This window comes from Centruroides vittatus, unplaced genomic scaffold, assembly GCF_030686945.1.
Source record: "Centruroides vittatus isolate TY-2023 unplaced genomic scaffold, ASM3068694v2 contig_1112, whole genome shotgun sequence".
In the NCBI taxonomy this organism is placed as follows: Eukaryota; Metazoa; Arthropoda; class Arachnida; order Scorpiones; family Buthidae; genus Centruroides; species Centruroides vittatus.
Window position 1 is genome coordinate 655,878 of NW_027120714.1, and position 20,444 is coordinate 676,321.

The 20,444-nt window shown below is 37.5% G+C and overlaps 2 protein-coding genes across 2 annotated transcripts in view; both read left to right on the plus strand.

The window, feature by feature from the left end:
• Nucleotides 1-9,300, plus strand: part of LOC136977207 (protein ECT2-like) — a 45,669-nt gene extending 36,369 nt beyond the window's left edge. The window contains exons 20-24 of the mRNA XM_067272675.1: nt 4,048-4,204; nt 5,834-5,988; nt 8,331-8,413; nt 8,534-8,705; nt 8,780-9,300. Of these exons, the coding sequence (XP_067128776.1) occupies nt 4,048-4,204; nt 5,834-5,988; nt 8,331-8,413; nt 8,534-8,705; nt 8,780-8,866 (654 nt within the window). The 3' untranslated portion in view covers nt 8,867-9,300. The remainder of the gene's footprint in view (nt 1-4,047; nt 4,205-5,833; nt 5,989-8,330; nt 8,414-8,533; nt 8,706-8,779) is intronic.
• An 80-nt stretch (nt 9,301-9,380) lies between these two features.
• LOC136976735 (cyclic nucleotide-gated channel alpha-3-like) lies at nt 9,381-17,283 on the plus strand. The gene is made up of 4 exons (XM_067272098.1): nt 9,381-10,939; nt 14,483-14,776; nt 14,845-15,150; nt 16,126-17,283. Exons 1-4 carry the CDS (start codon nt 9,643-9,645, stop codon nt 16,710-16,712), a joined length of 2,484 nt encoding a protein of 827 aa, XP_067128199.1. The 5' UTR covers nt 9,381-9,642; the 3' UTR covers nt 16,713-17,283.
• The last annotated feature ends 3,161 nt before the right edge of the window (nt 17,284-20,444 follow it).

The following is a 20,444-nucleotide window of genomic DNA, read 5'->3' on the forward strand; positions in this document are numbered from 1 at the left end:
GAGGTGACGTCACACTTCCGCTAAGTTACTCCCCTTATTTACATACTTAGTTGCTAACATTAATTTTCTTTTCTGGCAGCTTTAAGTTTCCGACAAAGCTTATAAACCGTTTACAAAGTATTTATCATAATTTTCTGGGATGTTAAGACTGTTTATCAAGTATTTCTTTACTAGTGAGTGTGGAGACTCCCCCCTCCATTTTTTTTCTGCGGACCGTTTACTTCCGCTGGGCAGCACAAGTGCGCAAGATTTTTCCTACGGCGCTTATTTCTCCGTGAGTTGTTTTATCTTTTTTTTTTTTTTTTTTGTTACTAACAAGAGGGTGGTGGGGAACCTTCGTCCTAAATAAACATAAGCCCCAAACAAAATATAATAAAACGGAAAAATAATAATAAAATAAAAATAACAATAAAATAAAAATAACGCTCGGACTCAGTTCCTTACAACTCGACACAAGATCAGCCTTCAAAAATCACTTTATTTTTGAAAAAGAATGCATTTTGAACCTTAAGTCCCTCATCAGTTTTTTATAATATAAATATTTATGAAAATGATACCACCACATTTACAAAATGTACAGTAAAATCACGACATTTGTAATAAGTCTAGTAATAAAGAAAGGCCAAAATAGTGCTCACAAGTTTATACCAAGGCTAGACAAGAAGTGTATCATAGTATTTATTGTTACATTTTTTTAGGGGTTAAAATGTGTACAAAAATTGAAAATCCCACCAAGTGCGAAGTGTTGTTAGTTTTCTAAATGTGAAGAAAGTTTGTCCTATAGAAATTCATAAACAAACCATGGAAGTGAATGGCAATCACATTATGAATGAAGCAAGAGTGAGAAATTGATATTTAATATTTAATTAAAGAAGATAATGAGTGATCGCACTCTACTGCAGCCACTCAAGCTATGCTTCAGAAATTTGGCTGGGATGTTTTCGACCACACACCATACAATACTGACTTGGTCCCCAGTGACTTCCATTTCTTTCCCAAGCTGAAAGATTTTTTGGATGGATTTGGAACATTTTGGAATGGATGAGAGGTGAAAGAAGCTATCACTAACTAGCTGAAAGAACTGGCAGTGGAAGTCTATGACGCAGGAATCAAAAAAATGTGTGTTGTGCTATGACAAGCGCTTTAATCGTAATGGTGACCACGTAGAAAAGTAACTGGTCTTGTACTAATTATTTAAAATTTTTTCCTATCGTTACTGTTTTTTCCTTTTTTATAGCCAAATGTTCTTTATTTTCTGTATGCCCTTAATAATAATAATAATAATGTTAGATCACAAAACATTGCAGTCCTAAATTGTCTCACTTTAAATTTTACTATATTTTGGGATTTTTCCTTCTCTCTTGCTTTTTAAGTGTTGCTCACAAAGTATACTTAGCTTGTCACTGCTGCTATTTGTAATATGGGATGTTCACAAAATCATGAAGCATTACAGATGGATTTATTTTCACAAGGAGACATAGGCTTGTGGTCAAATGCCCACAAAATGAAAGATGTTCCAGCCGAAATATGTTTGAACATGTTACAAATGTTCAATGTGTCCATCTTTAGTCACATGATGCACATCCATCCATCCTATAGTTCATTTTGCTTTATACCCAGCCTGGCATATCTGAGATTGATTGTGGCAATGGCAGCTATGATGCAATGTCATAATCCCGGAGATCCTGTAGTAAGGGTAGTATGTACATTCTTTTCCTTACGTAATCCCACAAGAAGTCGCACGGGGTCGAGTCTGGTGACCCAAGTAGCCAGTTAATGTGCCAAGACACTGCCAATTCGATGATGCAACAGTTCCTTGTTTTGGTACATGTGAACATTACTGTGGAAATAGGATAGAACAGTGATTCTTAACAGGGGGCCGCTGCCCCTTGGGGGTCCATAACAAGTTTGCGGGAGCCCGCCAAATTATGCAAAATTTCCTTCAGAATATAATAAAAAGAAAATTGATGTATAACCGAATATTGTATTGAAAAGTGAAATAAGAAAGATAATGTTTTCCTATTTAGTTTTTTTTATTTCTTCCTACATACAACTTTGTTAGTACAGAAGAAAGAAATTCAAATATGCTACTTACACCGCAATATTTACTTCTTTTATTCCAAAGCAATTCTAAGAAACTATTAACGCTTGAAATTTTAAAAATAATTAGGAAAAATAGTAGGCTTAGTAGTAGGTTGTGAAAATTTAAATATTTTTGCAAAAGATATGCAAAATCTTTACGACAAGTTGTGGGAGTTTTAGTTTAGTTTTCGCTTCGACTTTGGACGGATTTATCGACATGTTTTTTTATTTTATTTTTTGTTAAAAATCAACGAGTTTTTATGTTTAACTGTGAAGTTTGAATGTTATTTAAATGTAAATAATAAAGTTATGATTTACATTAATAAATTTATTTTTTTATATAATAATAGATAATTTAACAAATATAAATTATTTATTATTAAAAAAAGTGGGGGGGGTCACAAAAAATTTATGAAATATTTGGTGGGCCGCATGTATAAAAAGGTTAAGAACCACTGATGTAGAATAGTCTCTGCCTTCACTCAACATATCCGAAAATGGCATTCCAGTAAGAAAAATTGACAAATTTATTGCGGTTTTGTCACAATGCCAGACTACTATTTTGTAATCATACTTTAATTTAAACTAAGTTTACTAAAATTGAGACCAGACATGATAATGTCTTGACCTGTACATCATACTTCTCCTTACAGCAAGTGCTATCGAGGAGAAGTATGATGTACAGGGGCATATAACGCCTTTCTCAAGAAAATCTTTGAATTGAAATCATGTGACTTCCAGTTCAGCCCAGAATTTCATATATAGTAAATTGGGGCCTCTGACTACCAGGCTTTGGTCTGAATTTTTATCTGATTTCATTCTTAAGAACAACAAAGGGCAGACAGACAACAGTGGGATTGTAAAGGTTGCAATTTGGAAATTTCAGCCTAAATATATTAAATTATTATATAATTTAATACAGAATACTTTAAAAACATGTTAACATTAATATGAAGTAACTTGTTATGCCAGATTTAGGGTAGCATCATCTGTGTAGTTCTTTCGTGTGCAGCAAGTCATAACACAGTTGTGGAATTCTCCAAAAGTATGGCTCTAATATCTCCACTGTGGCAGACATATGCTTTTTCCTATAAGTGTTAACATTTTTTAAATCGCTCCAAATATTAATTATAGTTGTGGCTCAATTATAAATCCAGCTTTATCGCTGGATGATTAATATACCGCATTGGCCCGAATACGAGTCGACTGCTGTTTTGAAATTCTTTACTTTTTGAAAGATAATTGGGGCCCAAGTATAAGTTAATGCTTTATTATTCAATTTTTTTCTCCGTGAAAAATTAGCAATTTTCATTTAAAAAGTTGGAAACAAAACTTTGTCACCTTTTTCTTTGTTAGAACATTTGTTGTCGTCCCATTCCTATTTCATTAATTTGAACCACGGACATTTGTAAATACAGTTGGCATAAGTGAGTTTTGAATTTGATTGACTCTGTAATCACAGATGGTTATCTAAATCAAAGAAAACTGTTAATCGAGTTCAAGTATTGGTCGAGAGCAACTTTTAACACCTTTTTTAAAACTAGAAAAATCCATCGACTAATATTTGGGCCAACGTGATAATTCGGTCTTAGTTTTTTACATAGTCATATAAATCAAATATGACTTTTTCATGCATTCAATACATTGTTTTGGTGCTCACCAAAACAACATTGAATGTATAAAAATAAATGTGTGCGCCTTTTCTGGAGCATAAATCTAAGTTGAAAATTGCTTACTGTTAAGATGTAAGACTACATTGAAATTATACAGTTTGAATACTTAAAGAGAATAAAGAAATGAGATGATAACACTTAATTATCTCTTTTCCTTATAAGCCATTAAATAATTTTTAATTTGTTTTTAAACGTTTTTGGAATCTATTATGTTTATAATTGCGTAAATGGGAGAATTGCCATAATTAAAATAAAAACCGATAATCTAACACTTTGCAAATCTCAATTCTAGATGTGCAAGAGAAGAAATAAAACATCGAGCACAGTAAAAAGTCCCGGCACGATTAATTTAAGTGCAAACAGCAGAAGCATGTTCAAGAATTTCAAACACATAGAATTATTACATCTCTCACACATCAAAAAAGTAATAGACGTCAGAGAAACGGAAGGTGAGTTTTTGCAATTGATGCAGTTTGTCGGAAATGATATAAAGGTTGTTCACGTGGGTGTCGTTTATAAGTTATATTTTATAGATATAATGTTTAAATTGATTTCAATGAACATTTTTTATTGTATATAGCAAAAAAAAACAAAATATACAAAAATCAAAATGCATTTGCAGCAATTAGATATTGAAATTTAATAACAAAATTAAAAAATTTATCATTAACAAGTAATTAATATTGTAATGCTAAATATTAAATACTAAAATAATAAAATGCATTTGTATAAAAATGCATTCTTAGTGGTTGAGGCATTGGCCTACCATTCGGAGGGACCCAGAATCAAAGTGAACCCAGATTATTTCGTGGGCGGTCCATGTTGATAAATCAGACCATTTGCACCGGTCACAGGTTGACGTTGCAGACTCTGCTGCATTCTCGACGGGCTCAGTAGAAAGCCGCCTCGGTACAGAATGAGTTAAAAATGGAAAAAGGGACATTCTTATTTTTGAAATGCAATTTACATTTTATTCGTAATATTTTGTAGTTGTTTGTCACCATTTGTATCTGATGAATGTCGTGTCTACACATAAACTTAGAATAAATTATATCATTATTGGATGTGTATGATGATTCTATTACAATTTCTTAAAATTTTCCAAATTGTTTTCATATCCTTTTTTATAATTTAAAACTATTGTTTAATGCTAGAAAACAATAAACCAAAACATTTTTATGATTCATCATCAATCCTAGACATTAAGGACATGTCCTTATAATATTTTGAGATAGTTTTACATTAACAATTTGATCCAGATGACAATTACTTACTAGAAGAGATGCCCAGTGTTGCTGGACAAATTTAAAATTGCACCCTTGACACTGTAGAAAATTTTTTAAACAATTTAATTCAAAAGTAATTTCTATCACTCTGCTTTATAATCAAATATTTTAGTTTTGTGGAAGCAGTGAAAACCTAATTTTTTTAAAAATTTAATTAAGGAGAGAGTATGGGACATTACAAAAGCTAGTTACCAGTTTGGAAAATGTAGGAATTTTCATTAAAAATTTAATAATAATGTGAAAGAACCTTTTGATACCCCTAGGCATACATTCCATACTCACTCACTACATGATGTTCAGTAGTGCTGTAATATTCAGAAATCCACACTATTATTACAGCATTCCAAAATATGTAGAACCAATTTTTTTTCAGACAAAAGTAATTGTTGACCTCCCAAATGAAAAGATTTTTGCTCGCTTGCTCATTCTTCTAATGCATTACGAATAGATAACCTATATATAAAATCCGATCGCTTTTTCGAATTTTTATATGGTCGTATTCGCGACCGAGGATCGAGAGCCCGAGTTAGAAGTTAATCAATTACCATTCGTTTTACTTTTACTGCACGAATCAATAAGTGCTCTTAGTACTTATTGGTTAGCTTCTAACTCTAACTCTTGATCTTGGTTGCTAATAAAAAACGATAGTGTTTTAATTTTTGCATTAAGTGTTATATTACGAGACTGGATATTTATTTATTTTGGTTAAAAATAAGTAGACATTTGAATAAAATCGTTATTAAGACTATCTGTAAATTTAAGTTAATTATTTTAAATTACTCGTATTTTCAGAGTGTAAAAATGCATTTGCTCTGATCATAAGAACGAACGACGAACTGAAAGAACGAGTGTGCAAATTTATATTATTGTCGGTGGAAACGAACAAAAATAATTTTTTATACATATTATGTCGTTGCGTGGCGACCGTACACTGTCGGGCAGATTCCGTAAGTATTATTTTTAACTTAGTTTACCTTAAAATGAAACACAAATGTAATATTATATTTGTTTCTTACACTTAAGAAGTTATTCTGATAATTCTAAAGTGAAATTTATTGTTTTTAAGCATTGATATACCAACATATACGACTGCACCTATCATTTATATTAATGTCCTTGGTTAAGATAAAGTTCACAAAAATCAATTAATTAAATAATAATTAATACAAAGCATCAAAACATTTTTTTTACTTTTGAAGTTGTGTCGATAAGTTGGTTGTCAAACAACCAACAGAATGTGAATGATGATGATGATATATTATAGAAATGATTAGAATACATAAATTTGCATACTGCAGAATTTAGAACGATTGATTGATAGATTGACGGGATAAGGCAACAAGATGCAAGAGGGATGCAAGAATATATAAAAAGTAGCAGGAGATTCTCTCCTGCTACTTTTTATATATTTCGGTATTGTCCCAACAGTGCGGGATCATTAATTTTTCCAAAAATAAATAAAATTGACGACGTCGGAATCAAATAATAGAAGAGCGAGTGACGGTCCCGACGTTAATAGCATTTTGATTGACGGGCCTGTGCCTTCGTTCTTACTGCCGTGATCGATTCGGTCCATTTATTGGAAGAATCTGCCATTTACTCTGTAGAAATGATAATAAATTTCCCATATGAAAGGTTTTCTTTTTACCGAGTTATCAAAAGAAGTAATTTGTATTTAAAAAATTTTTTAGTGTTTTAAATTATTCCATATCTGGATTTTAAATTTGTGATTTTTCCCCCCCCCTTCTGTCTACCCGTAAATGGTTACTTTATTAATTACCTATTGTTCGGCATCGACCGTTGCATTTTAAATTATCTAAAAATAAATATAGCACAATTTTTACTAATCTACTTATTAAATAATAAAATATTCCTTTGTCATATTTGTTTAATTTAGCTTTAAAATTTCTATTTTTCTGAATTTGTTGTACTAGAAAGGCTTTCATTTTGTGTTTAAAGAGAAAAATAAAAGAAGGAAAGGTTTTCATTTTCAGTTCTTGTAATTCTCTTACTGTAATAGCTGCAGTTTATTAAATATTAACACAATGCTTAAACCCAAATTTCGACTATCAATAATGTAAAGAAACGGAAGTTTGTCAGATTCTGCAGTCGAACCCTTTGTCGTTAGAACAAACCCATTCGAAATATATTTTTGGATCTGTAGACGAAATCCTATCAATTTTGATTTTATTATTATTATTATTATTATTATTAGTCAAACAATTTGGCTTTAGTGTCAGTTAAATATACAATATTTTGGCAAAATAGCTATATTTTTTTAGACGAAACAAAATTATAATCTCGATAGAGAAAGAGTATAGACACTCGTCCAAACTAAACGTTACTTTGTCGGAATTGTGTCGATAAATAAAATAGTCTGGTAAAATTATATAATTAATAGTTAACTAACTGATGCTTAACAATAACAAAATTAATTTTGTGCCATATAAATATTTAATTTAAAGAAATGGTTTTACTTTTTTGTATTTATATTATCTACTTGGACCTTGTTTATAAATGGGACTTATTATACCGGTATAGTTTCTGACCAGCAATGAGAGGAATTCTTAGTCAAAAGATAAAACAAAATATGGGGAGAAAATAAAGGTATTTTGTTTTACCTTTCGACTAAAACTTCCTCTCTTTCTAGACAGAAACTATGCCTGTGTAATAAGTCCTGTTTATAAACAAGGTCCAAGTAGACAGTATAAAAATAAAAAAGTAAAACATTAAATACATAGAGGTAAAAAGAAGTGAGGAAATGATTTTAAAAAATAACACTCATTTTTCATATTAGTTATTTAAATAACCACAAATGATACGTAGTTCGACCATGGGACAAAACGTTACAGACTCTGTTCCTCGGATATACGTCAGGGCTTACTATTGAGCTTAATATTGGGTCGGGCCAGAGTCGGTCGTATGTTTCGTCCTATGGCCACATTCGTTTAACCAGGCAACGACAGAGTACCTTTTGGGAACCGTCGGTGTCCATCTCTGTCGTTTATAACGACTTTTAATAAGCCGAAAATTTCCCACGAACTTCCTCGGTCACACTACGTGCAGTGCACGGATCACAGAGGAAAATAGTTTTCGATTCCAGATTATCTGCCAGACTGGTAGAAGAGTCCGACCGTTCGTACTGTACATAAGTGCGGCATCGTTACGGCACGAGTATGGTAGACGATACAATGGGGTGTATTTCTTAACATTATCTTAACGGAATCGTTGGTAAAACATTCTAATTTTAGGCATTTACCATTAATAACCCGTAAAATAAATCTCTTAGGAAAATCTGGTGGTCAAACTGAATCCGGAGCAGCTTCCCGCCAACGTCAGCGAAAACGGCAACACGTTCAGCAGAGCCATCAAGTGAGTAAAACGTAAATAATTGTTTAAAACCCGAACCGTTTCGTCTTTCCGACGAATTTTCGCATTCCCGCGGTAAAAGTCGACATTATATGATAGAGTAGGATTGTCTTTTACTTTAAGACTAGCTTCAAAAACAAAAAGTAAGCTGGGAAGAGCCCTGTCCATGAAGAAGACTCCCACCAAGCGGGGCCTCAGCAGGGCCATGTCCACCATCATCAGCCCCCTGCGGACCACCAAGTCTCCCTCTTCTACCCTCGGACGTCTCCATCTTCCCTCCCTGGTCGACCTGACGGTAAGAACTCCTCCGTTTGGCGCCCTCACTCCCCGAGTTGCATATTTTTTAAAAATTTTTCGTCTGTTTTTCAGGATCCCTCGGTGTCCGGCAAGGTGCCCAAGGCCGGCGCCAAGATCAAGAGCAGCTCCCTGGGCCCTTCCTCTTCCAAATACATTTGAGTTTGCCGTTCCCATCGTCGTTATTTTTACGCAATCGTACTTTTTTGTACAACGTTTTAAATTATTAATCCGTGTAAATTGAATTTTATATAACGTGTAGGAGGCGATTTTATACAAAAATGCGCACTGGTTGCTGTAGATACATCACACCCGTATATCGTATACACACACTCATCGCATAAATAAATATATATATATATACACACAGACACACACATATATTCTTAATAAATAACGAGACTGATTGATTAACATTCTGCACCCTTAAAATAATTAAACGAGACAAAAAGAATCGATGTTATCATGAGTGTTGCAGCGACACTTAATTGTATTTATTCTTGTTAATATTAGAAAATTGTCGAGTGAATTTCTCTTATAAAGAAAAAAAAAGAAATAATAAAAAAAATTGTTGCACCGGTTTTTTTCCCGGCAGAGAGACGATTTTTAATAAATGATTTTATTATTATTATTTAGAGAATTGGGCCGAGAGGTTTAAATTAATTAAGAATTTAACGTATTAAGCGTAATTAGAATTTAAGGAGGGATGCGGAGGAGGCGGTGGTCGGGCGACGCGACGAGGCGCTGCGAATCGTCCGCCATGACGCGCAAGCAGTAGGTAGGTGCGATGCGGAGGATGCCGGACAGAGCATGGATTTCCGGTGGAGCAGCCGCCGCCGCATCGTAATGTCGTCTTCCAGGCCGTTCCATCGACACGGATGCGAATTCTGGGGTGAAAATCGTCCGCTTCCGGACGGCGCGTGGTAATCGACGGAAGGATGAGGAAGATTCCGGTGCTGAGACACGGGCGGGACGTCAGCAAGCTGGTGAAGTACACGCCGTGCAGCAGCAAGCAGGAGTCGCAGGGCGACGACGACCGCGACGAAATAGCCGTGGTCAGCAACGCCGCGCCCGAAAACGTCACTTACGGTAGCGGGGGGTTGACGGCCAACGGGCCCCGTCTGGTGCCGGGCATCATCACCTCGTCGGGGGACGAGCGCTCGTGCCTGGTGGACGGCAAGAACAATGCCAGGATCTACACCTCGCTGTCGCTGTACTCGGCGCTGAGCGGAGACAACGTCAAGAAGTCGGGGTCCAGACAGTCGCTGCTGGAGACCATCACCAAGAGGTTCTACGGCGGCGAGGCCAAGCCCCAGGCGCTGGAGTCCATGGCCTACGTCAACAGGGCCCACGTGGGCTCGGACCTGGAGATCCCTCGAAAGACGCGAGAGTTGAGGAGGAAGGAGATCAAACGGGAGTTCGAGAAGTGGGAGACGTCGACGTCCGGCAGCGACGGGCCCGCCTGCAATTGGACGTTCGTCTTCGACCCTTCCGGTCGCCTGTGTTACTATTGGTCGATGGTGGTCAGCGTGGCTTTCCTGTACAACTTCTGGGCTATGATCTACAGGTTCGCCTTTCGGGAGATCAACGAGGACAACGTGGTGGGTTGGTTCACCCTGGATTATTTCGCCGACTTCCTCTACGTTCTGGACGTGGTCTTTCACTTCCGCACCGGATACTTGGAAGAGGGGGTGCTGCAGACCGAGTCGGTCAAACTGAGACAGCACTACATGAACTCCACCACCTTCTACATCGATTGTCTGTGTCTTCTGCCTCTCGACTTCCTCTATCTGTCCATCGGATTCAACTCGATCCTTCGCTGCTTTCGCCTGGTCAAGATCTACAAGTTTTGGGCCTTCCTCGACAGAACCGAACGACACACCAATTACCCCAACGTCTTTCGCGGTCTTTCGCTCGTTCACTATCTCCTGGTGATATTTCATTGGAATGCTTGTTTCTTCCAAATAATTTCCAAGAACGGTGGGTTCGGATCGCGCGACTGGTTTAGACCTCGTGACGACGGATGTACCGACGTCACGTGCGAATACCTCCATGCCTTCTACTGGAGCACCTTAGCTCTCTCCACCATAGGTGACTTACCGGGACCGAGGACTAAAGGTGAATACGTGTTTCTCGTCTTGGAACTCATACTCGGTTTGCTATTGTTCTCTGCCGTTTTGGGACACGTGGCCAACATCGTCACCAACGTCAGTGCCGCCAGGAAAGAGTTTCAAGGTCAGTCTCCCGCCGCCTTTTTCTTTTCGCCCCCGAAAATCCCTCGCCACAATTATCATTATTTCCGTTTCGTAAACACTAAAACGCGTCTTTAGTATAATACCGGAGACGAATTCTAGTAAATTCGCTAATTAAAATAAGGAAAGAGAGACAGAGACATTTGGTGGTCGTTCTCTTAATTAATAATAAGTAAAATAGACTCGTTACGTAATTCCGAACCCGTCACCATAGCCATTGTTACCGGGAATCGACGAGTGGCGCCGCCTGCCGTCGGTCGACTCGTTTTTTAAAAAGACAGAAAAAAAATAGTTTTACTCTGTTCTAATTACGAATTATTTTCGACGTTTAAATATGATTTTTAACTTATTTCGTCTCCTCAAAAATTCGAATCTTAGTGCTGTAGCGTCGGGTAATTGAGATTTCATCGTGTGTCGTTCCATTGTCCTTTAAACGCGAGAATACGGTAGAGGTAGTGTTTCCCAAACTACTACTACCCGCTTTTTCTTCGAAAAATAATCTTTTCGCATAAAATTTCGGCCAATTGTCCGATTTCGACAGTGCTAAACGACGATTCGGTCGACACAGAATTCTCTGCGAATGGATCTCCTTATCCTTACGAAAACAGTCGCAACACGGCCGATGACACCTGAATTGATTGCTTTGTGTCTTACGATTCGGGAAAGTCGGACACTAGAAATGAATCGTACTTTCCTTTTATTTCTTCTCTCTTTCTATAGTTTATTTTTAATTACTGCTTTTGGCCTTATCTCGTGTTCTTTTCTCGTTTCCTAAACACGACTTCAATTTATTAAATCTACGATAATATCTCGATTTAATCGGCGATCGAAATCGCTAAATCGGTTAAGACGAATCTCTACATTTTCGCAGAGAGTAGAGAATATTCTTGGCTCTTCGTTGTGCCAGATTAAGCCAAGTTCGCTTCGAAGTGTGTTCGAGAGTTTGATTTAAAACGTAACCTTTGAATGCTGCAACGCGCGAGACCTTTCTATTCGTATTTAACAAATGCGAGAAAAGTGGCAGAATCGAACTGCGGGGGAATTAATTGCCTCGTGTCACCTTGCGAAGGTTTCTGTCGTACCTCTATTTCCGAGTTTGGTAGTGTAATGGTCTCCACGCCTTTTTCGCTCTACCTCTTTACTGCAGACGGGATCAAATTCTTGCCTCCACGTCGTTGATACGTCACACGAAGCAAGTATGATGTTTCTGTTGGGAGTTCTTCCACTGTTTAACTTTCTCGGTTTATTTTTGGAGAATTCGATAGATCTAATAACAAGTCTATAAGTTTAAATGTCTTGACGTCTTACTTTTCGCAACAGATCCTCTTCCATGTCAGAAAACCCGAACCAAATTTAAGTGGCCATTGTTGTACTTTCGAGACTAAATTTAGGTTCCGATTTGCTCGAGCCTCTCTGTCTTTGAACACGCCTTACCGTGCCTGGCCGTTTCCCGTGTTCGTTCCTGGAACGCTTCCCGAAATTTTCGGTCACGATTCCCATATTTGCCAATTTTTACACAAAATCGCGCCCGAGTCCAAATGGCTATTTATTTATTATTTATATTATTCGCTGCTGGCGTTATGTTTCGTTGGCCAACATCGATTTCGTCCGATTAACACTCGCTCGTTCTTTGTCGGTTAAGTCGAACAATACAGAATGAACACAGGCATGTTATCGAGCCCTCCTCCAAACACCAACTCGATGCTACCGGCGATAGTGGCCGGTGGAAAGTCAGCGTGTTGTAAGCGCAGTGTATTGGCAAACAATCCCTTTTTTTCCACCCATCGGCCGCAATTGGCAGTTCGATAATCTTTACTTATAATAAACACACGAGAAATTTAACACAGTCCGTAAAATTACTCAAAACCGCAGGAGTATATCCAAATTAATCGAAGACGCGATTCTCTCTGTAAGAATTACAATTATTATTTGGTCTGTTCATTTAGAATTTCTTATCGTAAAATTGAGGAGCTGACGTAAAAACAGAGTACCCGTGTTTTGAAAACGGTATATCGATAAGGTTTAGTCTTTCGATTGTATCTATCGATTTTCTTTATTAGACAAGTTAATTAGCATCAATTAGGACGTGTTTACACACCGTCAGATGTCACGTGTTCAAAAATAACGGATCTCTACACACGATAGTTAATCTAATTGGGGGTGCCACGCGTCTATTCTCGAAATTCCGAGTAACGAATCGTCTCGAGCCGAGTAAGAATGCCCTAGACCGTAACGTTATCCAATATATAAGGAGGTTCTTGACATTTCCATTCGCCGCGAGTATTTCTCTTCTCGTATTCGAGAATATCGAATTTTCTGCCGAAAATCCAACTTAAAAAATAGAAGTTTCGAAATTGCTACACCGGTTTAACAAAGAAAGACGTCGCCGACGGGTGGGTTAAATAGGTTGCTAGAGGGCCAACGACGGTTCGTCTTATACGAAACGAAGTTGTCATTGGCTGTCTTACTCGGGTTACGTTACGTTACGTTACGTTACGTTAAGGAATTACTAAACGAGTTTCGAGGACGAAATGTTTTATATCGTTCCGCGTTACGTAAGTTAACGTTATGTAACAAACGCGCGTAAGTAACGAGTGACGCCTTTCCGGAAAACTGGGCACGCACTTCCGTTAGAGTCACATAATATCGCCACCAGTTCGTTACGTAAAAACGTAACTTCCAGATTCTGATTTGGTACAGCACCTCGCGCTTTTAGCCACCCCCAAATCGGACCGTATTTTAGTTATCGAGCGAGTTTAAAACTGAAGTAACGTAGCCGTTATATCGAAAACAATAACATTATTACAAGCGTTATTTCGAAGAATTGGAGAAACGAAGAGAAATTTAATCCCTGCCATTTAATATTTTTTTCTAAAACGAAGAGAATAATTTAATAGGTTGGCAGAAAAACGAGTTTATCGAGGATCGCTCCTCCTCCTCCCTTCTATAAATAAACAAATTTCCAGAAGGAAGGAATGAAATTTTAATGCTGCGGTTTTTTTTATTTTTCTTCTAAAGTTTTCGTTTTTATCGATTCGAATTCTCCAAGATGATTTCTACACGCCGTTTTAAAAACTCAAAATTTCTCTTCTTCTCGAATTAACGACGTCACGTCACCCGAAGATAAAGGTGCTTGGTAAAATAATACACCTGGATACGGGTGCGTTCGGAAGTGACGTAGAGGAAGTAGATTAATTCGGGCGGCGTTCCGACATTTTGGTACGTTAAGGGAGTGCAGTGCGGACGATTGCGGGCAAAATTTTATTTTGCGCCACTACGGCAATAAAATTTCGCTAGTCCTCCCCCCTCCGAGGGAAAGCGAAAAATGAAAATATCTTTATTCTTGTCGGAAAGGCTGCCAAAATTCTTATCTCCGGTATTTCCGGAAAGGCGTCGTCCGTTCGATTTTCCGGGAAACTTCGCTTTTGGCGACGTTTCCTGGCAGAGATTAGCCATTAAGACGAAGGATTAGCGTTTAAATGCCGTTACTCGAGGGCTGAGATGCGGATTCCGATTGGTTCTTTAGCAAAGTTAGATGCAGTAAAGACTTACATGAGGATGAGAAGAGTGAGCGATCGCATCCAGAACAAGGTGATTCGTTGGTTCGACTACCTGTGGATGACGCAGAAGTGCTCCGACGAAGAGAGGTCCGTGGGTTGTCTACCCGACAAGCTGAAGGCGGAAATTGCCATCCACGTCCATCTCGACACTCTAAGAAGGGTAGAAATCTTCCAGAATACAGAGGCGGGCTTTCTTTGCGAACTCGTACTCAGACTGAGACCGGTTCTGTTCAGTCCGGGGGATTACATTTGCAGAAAGGGTAAGTACTCTTTCCCCTCTCCCCGCCCTTTGTACTAATTGTCCGTGCTAATTGTTCGGTTGGCGCAGGAGAAGTAGGCAAAGAGATGTATATAGTTAACCGAGGGAGACTCCAAGTCGTTGCAGACAACGGAAGGACGGTTCTCGCCACTCTTCGAGCAGGAAGCTATTTTGGAGAGATTAGCATTCTCAACATGGGCACGGCCGGTAACAGAAGGACCGCTTCTGTCAGATCCGTCGGCTATTCCGATTTGTTTTGTCTCTACAAGCACGACATGTGGGAAGTTCTCAAGTATTATCCGGCGGCACGCGTTCGACTGGAAGCCATCGCCGTCAAGAGACTAGAGAAATACAAAAAGGAACCGCTCAGGAAGAGTAAGTCCCTCTTTCTTTTCTTTACACAACTCGTTTTATTCGCGCTTCTGTCCTTTCCGTCGTTCTCGAAGCTTGCCCTGCAAGTCCACGACTAGTAATTGCATTTCCTATGTTTTAATTGTAGCCTTAATAACTTAGTTCTTAATCTCGAGAACAATGTTAGATAGATGAAATCCGAGACAGATAAGGAAAGAGGCCCCGAATAATTATATACGAACTTTCGATCAGAACCGGAAGTGACGTTATTTCAATTCAAAATGTTTCCCCCGTAAGGGGTTAGATAGATGACGGCATAATTCTGTTGCGAACAGGAAAAGTATGATGTACAGGCGCTCGCTAACAGGAAAAGTGTTACGTACGGGGACAAGACACTACTAGTTTAGGATGGAGAACGTTTATTTTTATTAAATAAATTTAAAAAATACGATTAAAAATTGCAGCCTGGCATTGTTTAATGTTAAAATTCTCGTAGTGTTTCGTCAAACGAGTCGAAAATACTCGTTTGTCTTTCTTTGAAGCGCCGAATGTTCTGTTACATTCGTAGACCTCTTGGCTTTCTCGTTCCTTTCATCAATTTAATAAATGGTTTATATTTTTTTTCTGTGAATTATTTTAGCTCCAATTATCATTCCTTTTGTTAAGCAATTCGACGAATAAAAAGACGTTTATCTCGTATAAACGGGAAGCGTAGAGATTGGCTCTTCACTTGGGTTACGGCAAATTAAACAATGGCATTTAATGCAGAAGATGCGTTGCCTTCTACATGTAAAATTTAAAAAATAAAATTGCCCGTAACCACGAAAAAGGGAATGGACTTGCAGACTTTTATAGGGCGAGTTATTTACTTTATAATCCAAGAAGTACTTGATGGAAATTCGTGCACGAGGGTTTCTATTGATATTTTGATGTTAACGATAGTCTTATTAAGTAGAATAGAAGGAATTTGCGTAATACTCATACCAGAACGTTTTACAGTCGCCATGGGAAGATGCCGCAGCACCCCGGGATTAGTAGAATCCAGAGGGAAAGTTCCGTTGGAAGAGATGGAAATGGCGGGACGAAGGAGCAGCAGAATGTCGGAAGGGGACAAATCGAGCCCTCTCCGGGATCAGACCAGTCTGAGCAGCATGGAGAGCCACCAGGAGACCAAAACCGATCAACACGAACCCCTGTCCGCCACACCGCACGTCATGTACACGCCGTATTCGGACAGTCTGCACTCGTACGCCACGGATCTGTCGACGGAACAGCCCAAGACCACGGTGACGTCGCTGTCTCAGATGAACTTGTTGTCTTACACGCGCTTCTCCTTCCCCTCTCCCACCCCCACCGACGGCACACGAGAGGCTCTCCTGGCGGAGATCAAGCGACTCAGAGAGAGATTGGTCATACTGGAAGCCGAGAACGCGACCATGAGCATGAAGCTGAACCAACAACAGTGGGAGGTGGAGAACCGTCTGGCAGAAATCGAGATGCACATCTGCGGCGGAAACAGCGGCACCACCACCACCAGCAGCGACAGCCCCGACATAAACGAAAGGAACCAAGAATCCATCATATGAATTCTTACTGTACAGCCAGAGATACATATAAAAAACAAACAAAACAAAACAAAAAACAAAAGAAAATAACCCTTAATATTTCTAACAAAACGTGAGAAGAAACAAGTTGTACAAAGTTGTCCTTCCCGAACGTATACGTCACAGTATTTTGAATTTTGCTAAATTCGATGTATCGGTACCTCGGTCGAACCTGCAGAATGCTTGATCGGTGGTTTGTCATATTGGTTTAGACTTTACCCTACTTTAAAAATATATTTATATATATATTTTTTTTCTTTGAAACAATTCACTGTAAATACGCTTCTTTCTAACAGATCGTTTCTGTCTCGGTAGTGCCATACGTTTCCACGCAAAGAAAAAAATAATGGCGGCTGGGCGGAGGTGCCGAGTGTCGTTTGGTGTATTTTAAACACGGAGAGAGCGGAAAAATCCGGACGTTTTAAAATAGTTTTCTACCCGTCTGTCCCTAACAACTAAAAAAAAAAAAACAACTTTTCCAAATATAAATAAAAAAGGATACGTAGGGAACAACTTTTACAAATCTTATAAATCTAAACCCAACGGGGGAGAGATGAAAAAAATAAAAAAAACAATAGTTTTTCTATGATTAACTTTCTAAATAATATAATTTTTTCGAATATTTAAAAAAAAATTAATTTTTTAAGTAGGATTAGTGGTAGACATTTAAAACGGAAAAAAAAAGAAAATCGTTGTATTATAATTGATATTCTTAAATTCACTTTTTAATATTTTTCCAGTCGTTAAAATTAATCTTTAGAACTTCGATATTTAGCCATAAAAATAAACTATTTTAAAATTAAAATTTTTGGGGACGTTCCAAACAACAAAACAAAAAAAAAAAAAAAAAAAAAACACTACTTTTCACTTTATAGGATTAGGCGTTGATTATTTTGAAATTCAAATTTTACATTCAACCAATAGTTGTCCAGAGTCGGAGCTCCTCCTCCGACTCGTTAATCTATTCGTCAATTCCATTCGGCCAATGAACAATCACGGATCAAGCATTTCGTCTGCCAATCGCAGACGTCCAAATATATTTATTCGAAAAAAAAACAAACAAATTTCTGTATGTTTATACCGATCCGATCTTTTCTAATGTTAATGGTCAGTTTTCATTCATATTTTTATCGCGATTATCATCGAACGTTTCAAACAAAAAAAGAATTTAAACAAAAAAAAAACAAAATGTCTATATTGGAAGAGATTTTCAGTCTAACAAAACGAGATTTTCCACCGTTGGTCAAATCTTAGTGTCTGTTTTTGGAATTCAAACAGTTTTTCACTCTTGCTATTCATATACAAAAGAAAGGAAAAAAAAAAACAAATTTGGAAACGAAATAAAATATCCTTTTTATCATTTCTTGTGTAATTTCTTTACAGTTTACAATATTTACGCATCTTAAAAGGAAATTAACTCTCTCTAGTACTAGCCGTGTAATTAAAACCGCCATTATGGATAAAATTTAATTAAAATCGACCGAGCGGTACACTCCGACTAGTACTACTACTAATAGTACAGTCAAACCTGTTTTTATGCGGGGGGATAGGGACCGCATTAAAAAAGACGCATTAAAAAAAATCGCACGAAACTTCACGAATGGCTGTAAAAAATAGTTTTCGCAACACAATTTAAAAAAATATTTTTTTTATGCGGTCAACAGGGACCGCATAAAAAAGTCTCACATAGAAAATAACTCAAAACCGTACGAAATAGAATTTATTGACAACAGATGTCAGCACTTGACTGCATCGTCTGGTCTATCGTCTGTTTTACATATTTTTGTCCAGGTGGTGTTTTGTTGACTTAAAAAGTAAATTATTTCATTTTTCGCATATTCATGCAATAATATTACTATAATAAGTGCATTTATGCTATAATAAGTTTATTTAGCTATAATAAGTCAACGTGAGACATGACGAATCGCACGAGACTAGTCGCCAACTATACCGCACAAATTAAAAATTCGCATTAAAAAAATCGCACAAATAAAAATCGCACATAAAAAGAGCGCATAAAAACAGGTTTGACTGTATATGGATTGAGAGGACAAAAACAATTTTTAATCCCATCTCTACGTCACACCAGCGGGCAGATTAGCTTTTTATTGGGAGGAAACGGAAGATGGTGTCGGGTCGTTAACGTCTATAAACGGTATTTAAAAGTCATCTTTCCATTGATAAAATTCGGCACTCGAGATGTTAATTGCCTGGTGTCGGGGACACGTTAGACCAGGTGGGAAACAGATTGATGTGTGTTACTCGCACCGCCACCATCTTATGGCGGCCATATTGAATGCAACTCCGAAACGATAAATGGAAAGGGGGTGGTGTGACGCGTCATTTAGGGTCGTAGTTTCACGAGAAATTGACTACCTCGAACGATTAGTTATGCACGTCACACGATGTGCTCGATGTACTGTACAGTACATTTTTCGCGTACATTATACTCTATAGCCGGGGTATTAAGTGACACTTTTCCACCTTGTGGACACTAAAAAGATCTGTATAATCGTGGGTTCGGCCGGACCCGTAAGGAGGACGGCGTATCGGGGTCTTGCCGCCCAAGAAAAATTCCACCGTTACTCTTAATATACACGTTATCGCGTCTGATGTCGAACTGATGAAGATTCTTAAATTATACGAAGGTGGCCGAGCGTATAAAACAACCGGTTGAGCCCGATCGACGGGTTTTCCGGGTATTGTTCACGTGTCTAACACCTAAATGGGGGCCAGTTTCAACCAAAACAAACTAAATTATACAAATTGATTACATTTAATATTCGCTAAGAGAAAACCGGAAAAAAATTTAAAAACCTAATGAAAAAATCCGGCAACGAGTTGCTTAACTTTCCCGGCGACATTTGGTGGTGCCATCTATTATATTTTATTAGTTTATAGTTTATATAAAATGATCTCAAATCTTCAAACTCAAATTTCGTCCACTTCTAATTAAAGTTCCGGTCTTCTATCTTGAGGACCTACAAAATCTGATGATGTATTTTAATGATATTTTAAGGTTCAGCTTAAAATATCATTAAAATCACGTTCTCACCCGAATATCATTAAAATCACGTTCTCACCCGAATATCATTAAAATCACGTTCTCACCCGAATATCATTAAAATCACGTTCTCACCCGAAACCCGATAAACACTGTGTGTGCATACACATCACGACAATGTATTTAGTTGGTGTGTGGACATACCCCAATATACCAATATAGAAAAAACAACATGACAATAAAAGTGCTTTTTTATATTATTTAAACTATATAAAAATTATTTTTTTCATAAATTTAATTTCACAAACCGATTATAAATGCTTTCGGCTCGAATAAAATCAAAAATTAAATTAAACACTAACTTTGCGTCAATTACAATGTCCGTTTTATATTATAATAAAGTTTTATCGGGTTATAAAAGAATAATTAAAAACACTTGAGAATATTAAGTACATTTTATTCGTGTAAGCCGCTTATATACTTTAAAAATTGCGAAGAAGAATGGAATGGCGACAAAAATTGATTTACATATGATAAATTCACTAAAGAAAGCCAAAAATAACTTTTTTCGACTCTGCTCGGTGGGAACTACGAGGGACTTTTCCAGGCCCGTCACAGATTTTAATATTTTTCACAAATATGTGACAATGTATCTGTAATCGGTGGTAATAATGATAACAATAGATTCAAATTGGAAAATGGCAGAGATT

Bases quoted from the DNA above. Each gene is read 5' to 3' on its own strand.
- LOC136976735 (XM_067272098.1), top strand. From the start codon at position 9,643: ATGAGGAAGATTCCGGTGCTGAGACACGGGCGGGACGTCAGCAAGCTG. The intron at 10,940-14,482 runs GTCAGTCTCCCG...TTGGTTCTTTAG, and splicing joins CGCCAGGAAAGAGTTTCAAG to CAAAGTTAGATGCAGTAAAG. The intron at 14,777-14,844 runs GTAAGTACTCTT...CGGTTGGCGCAG, and splicing joins GGATTACATTTGCAGAAAGG to GAGAAGTAGGCAAAGAGATG.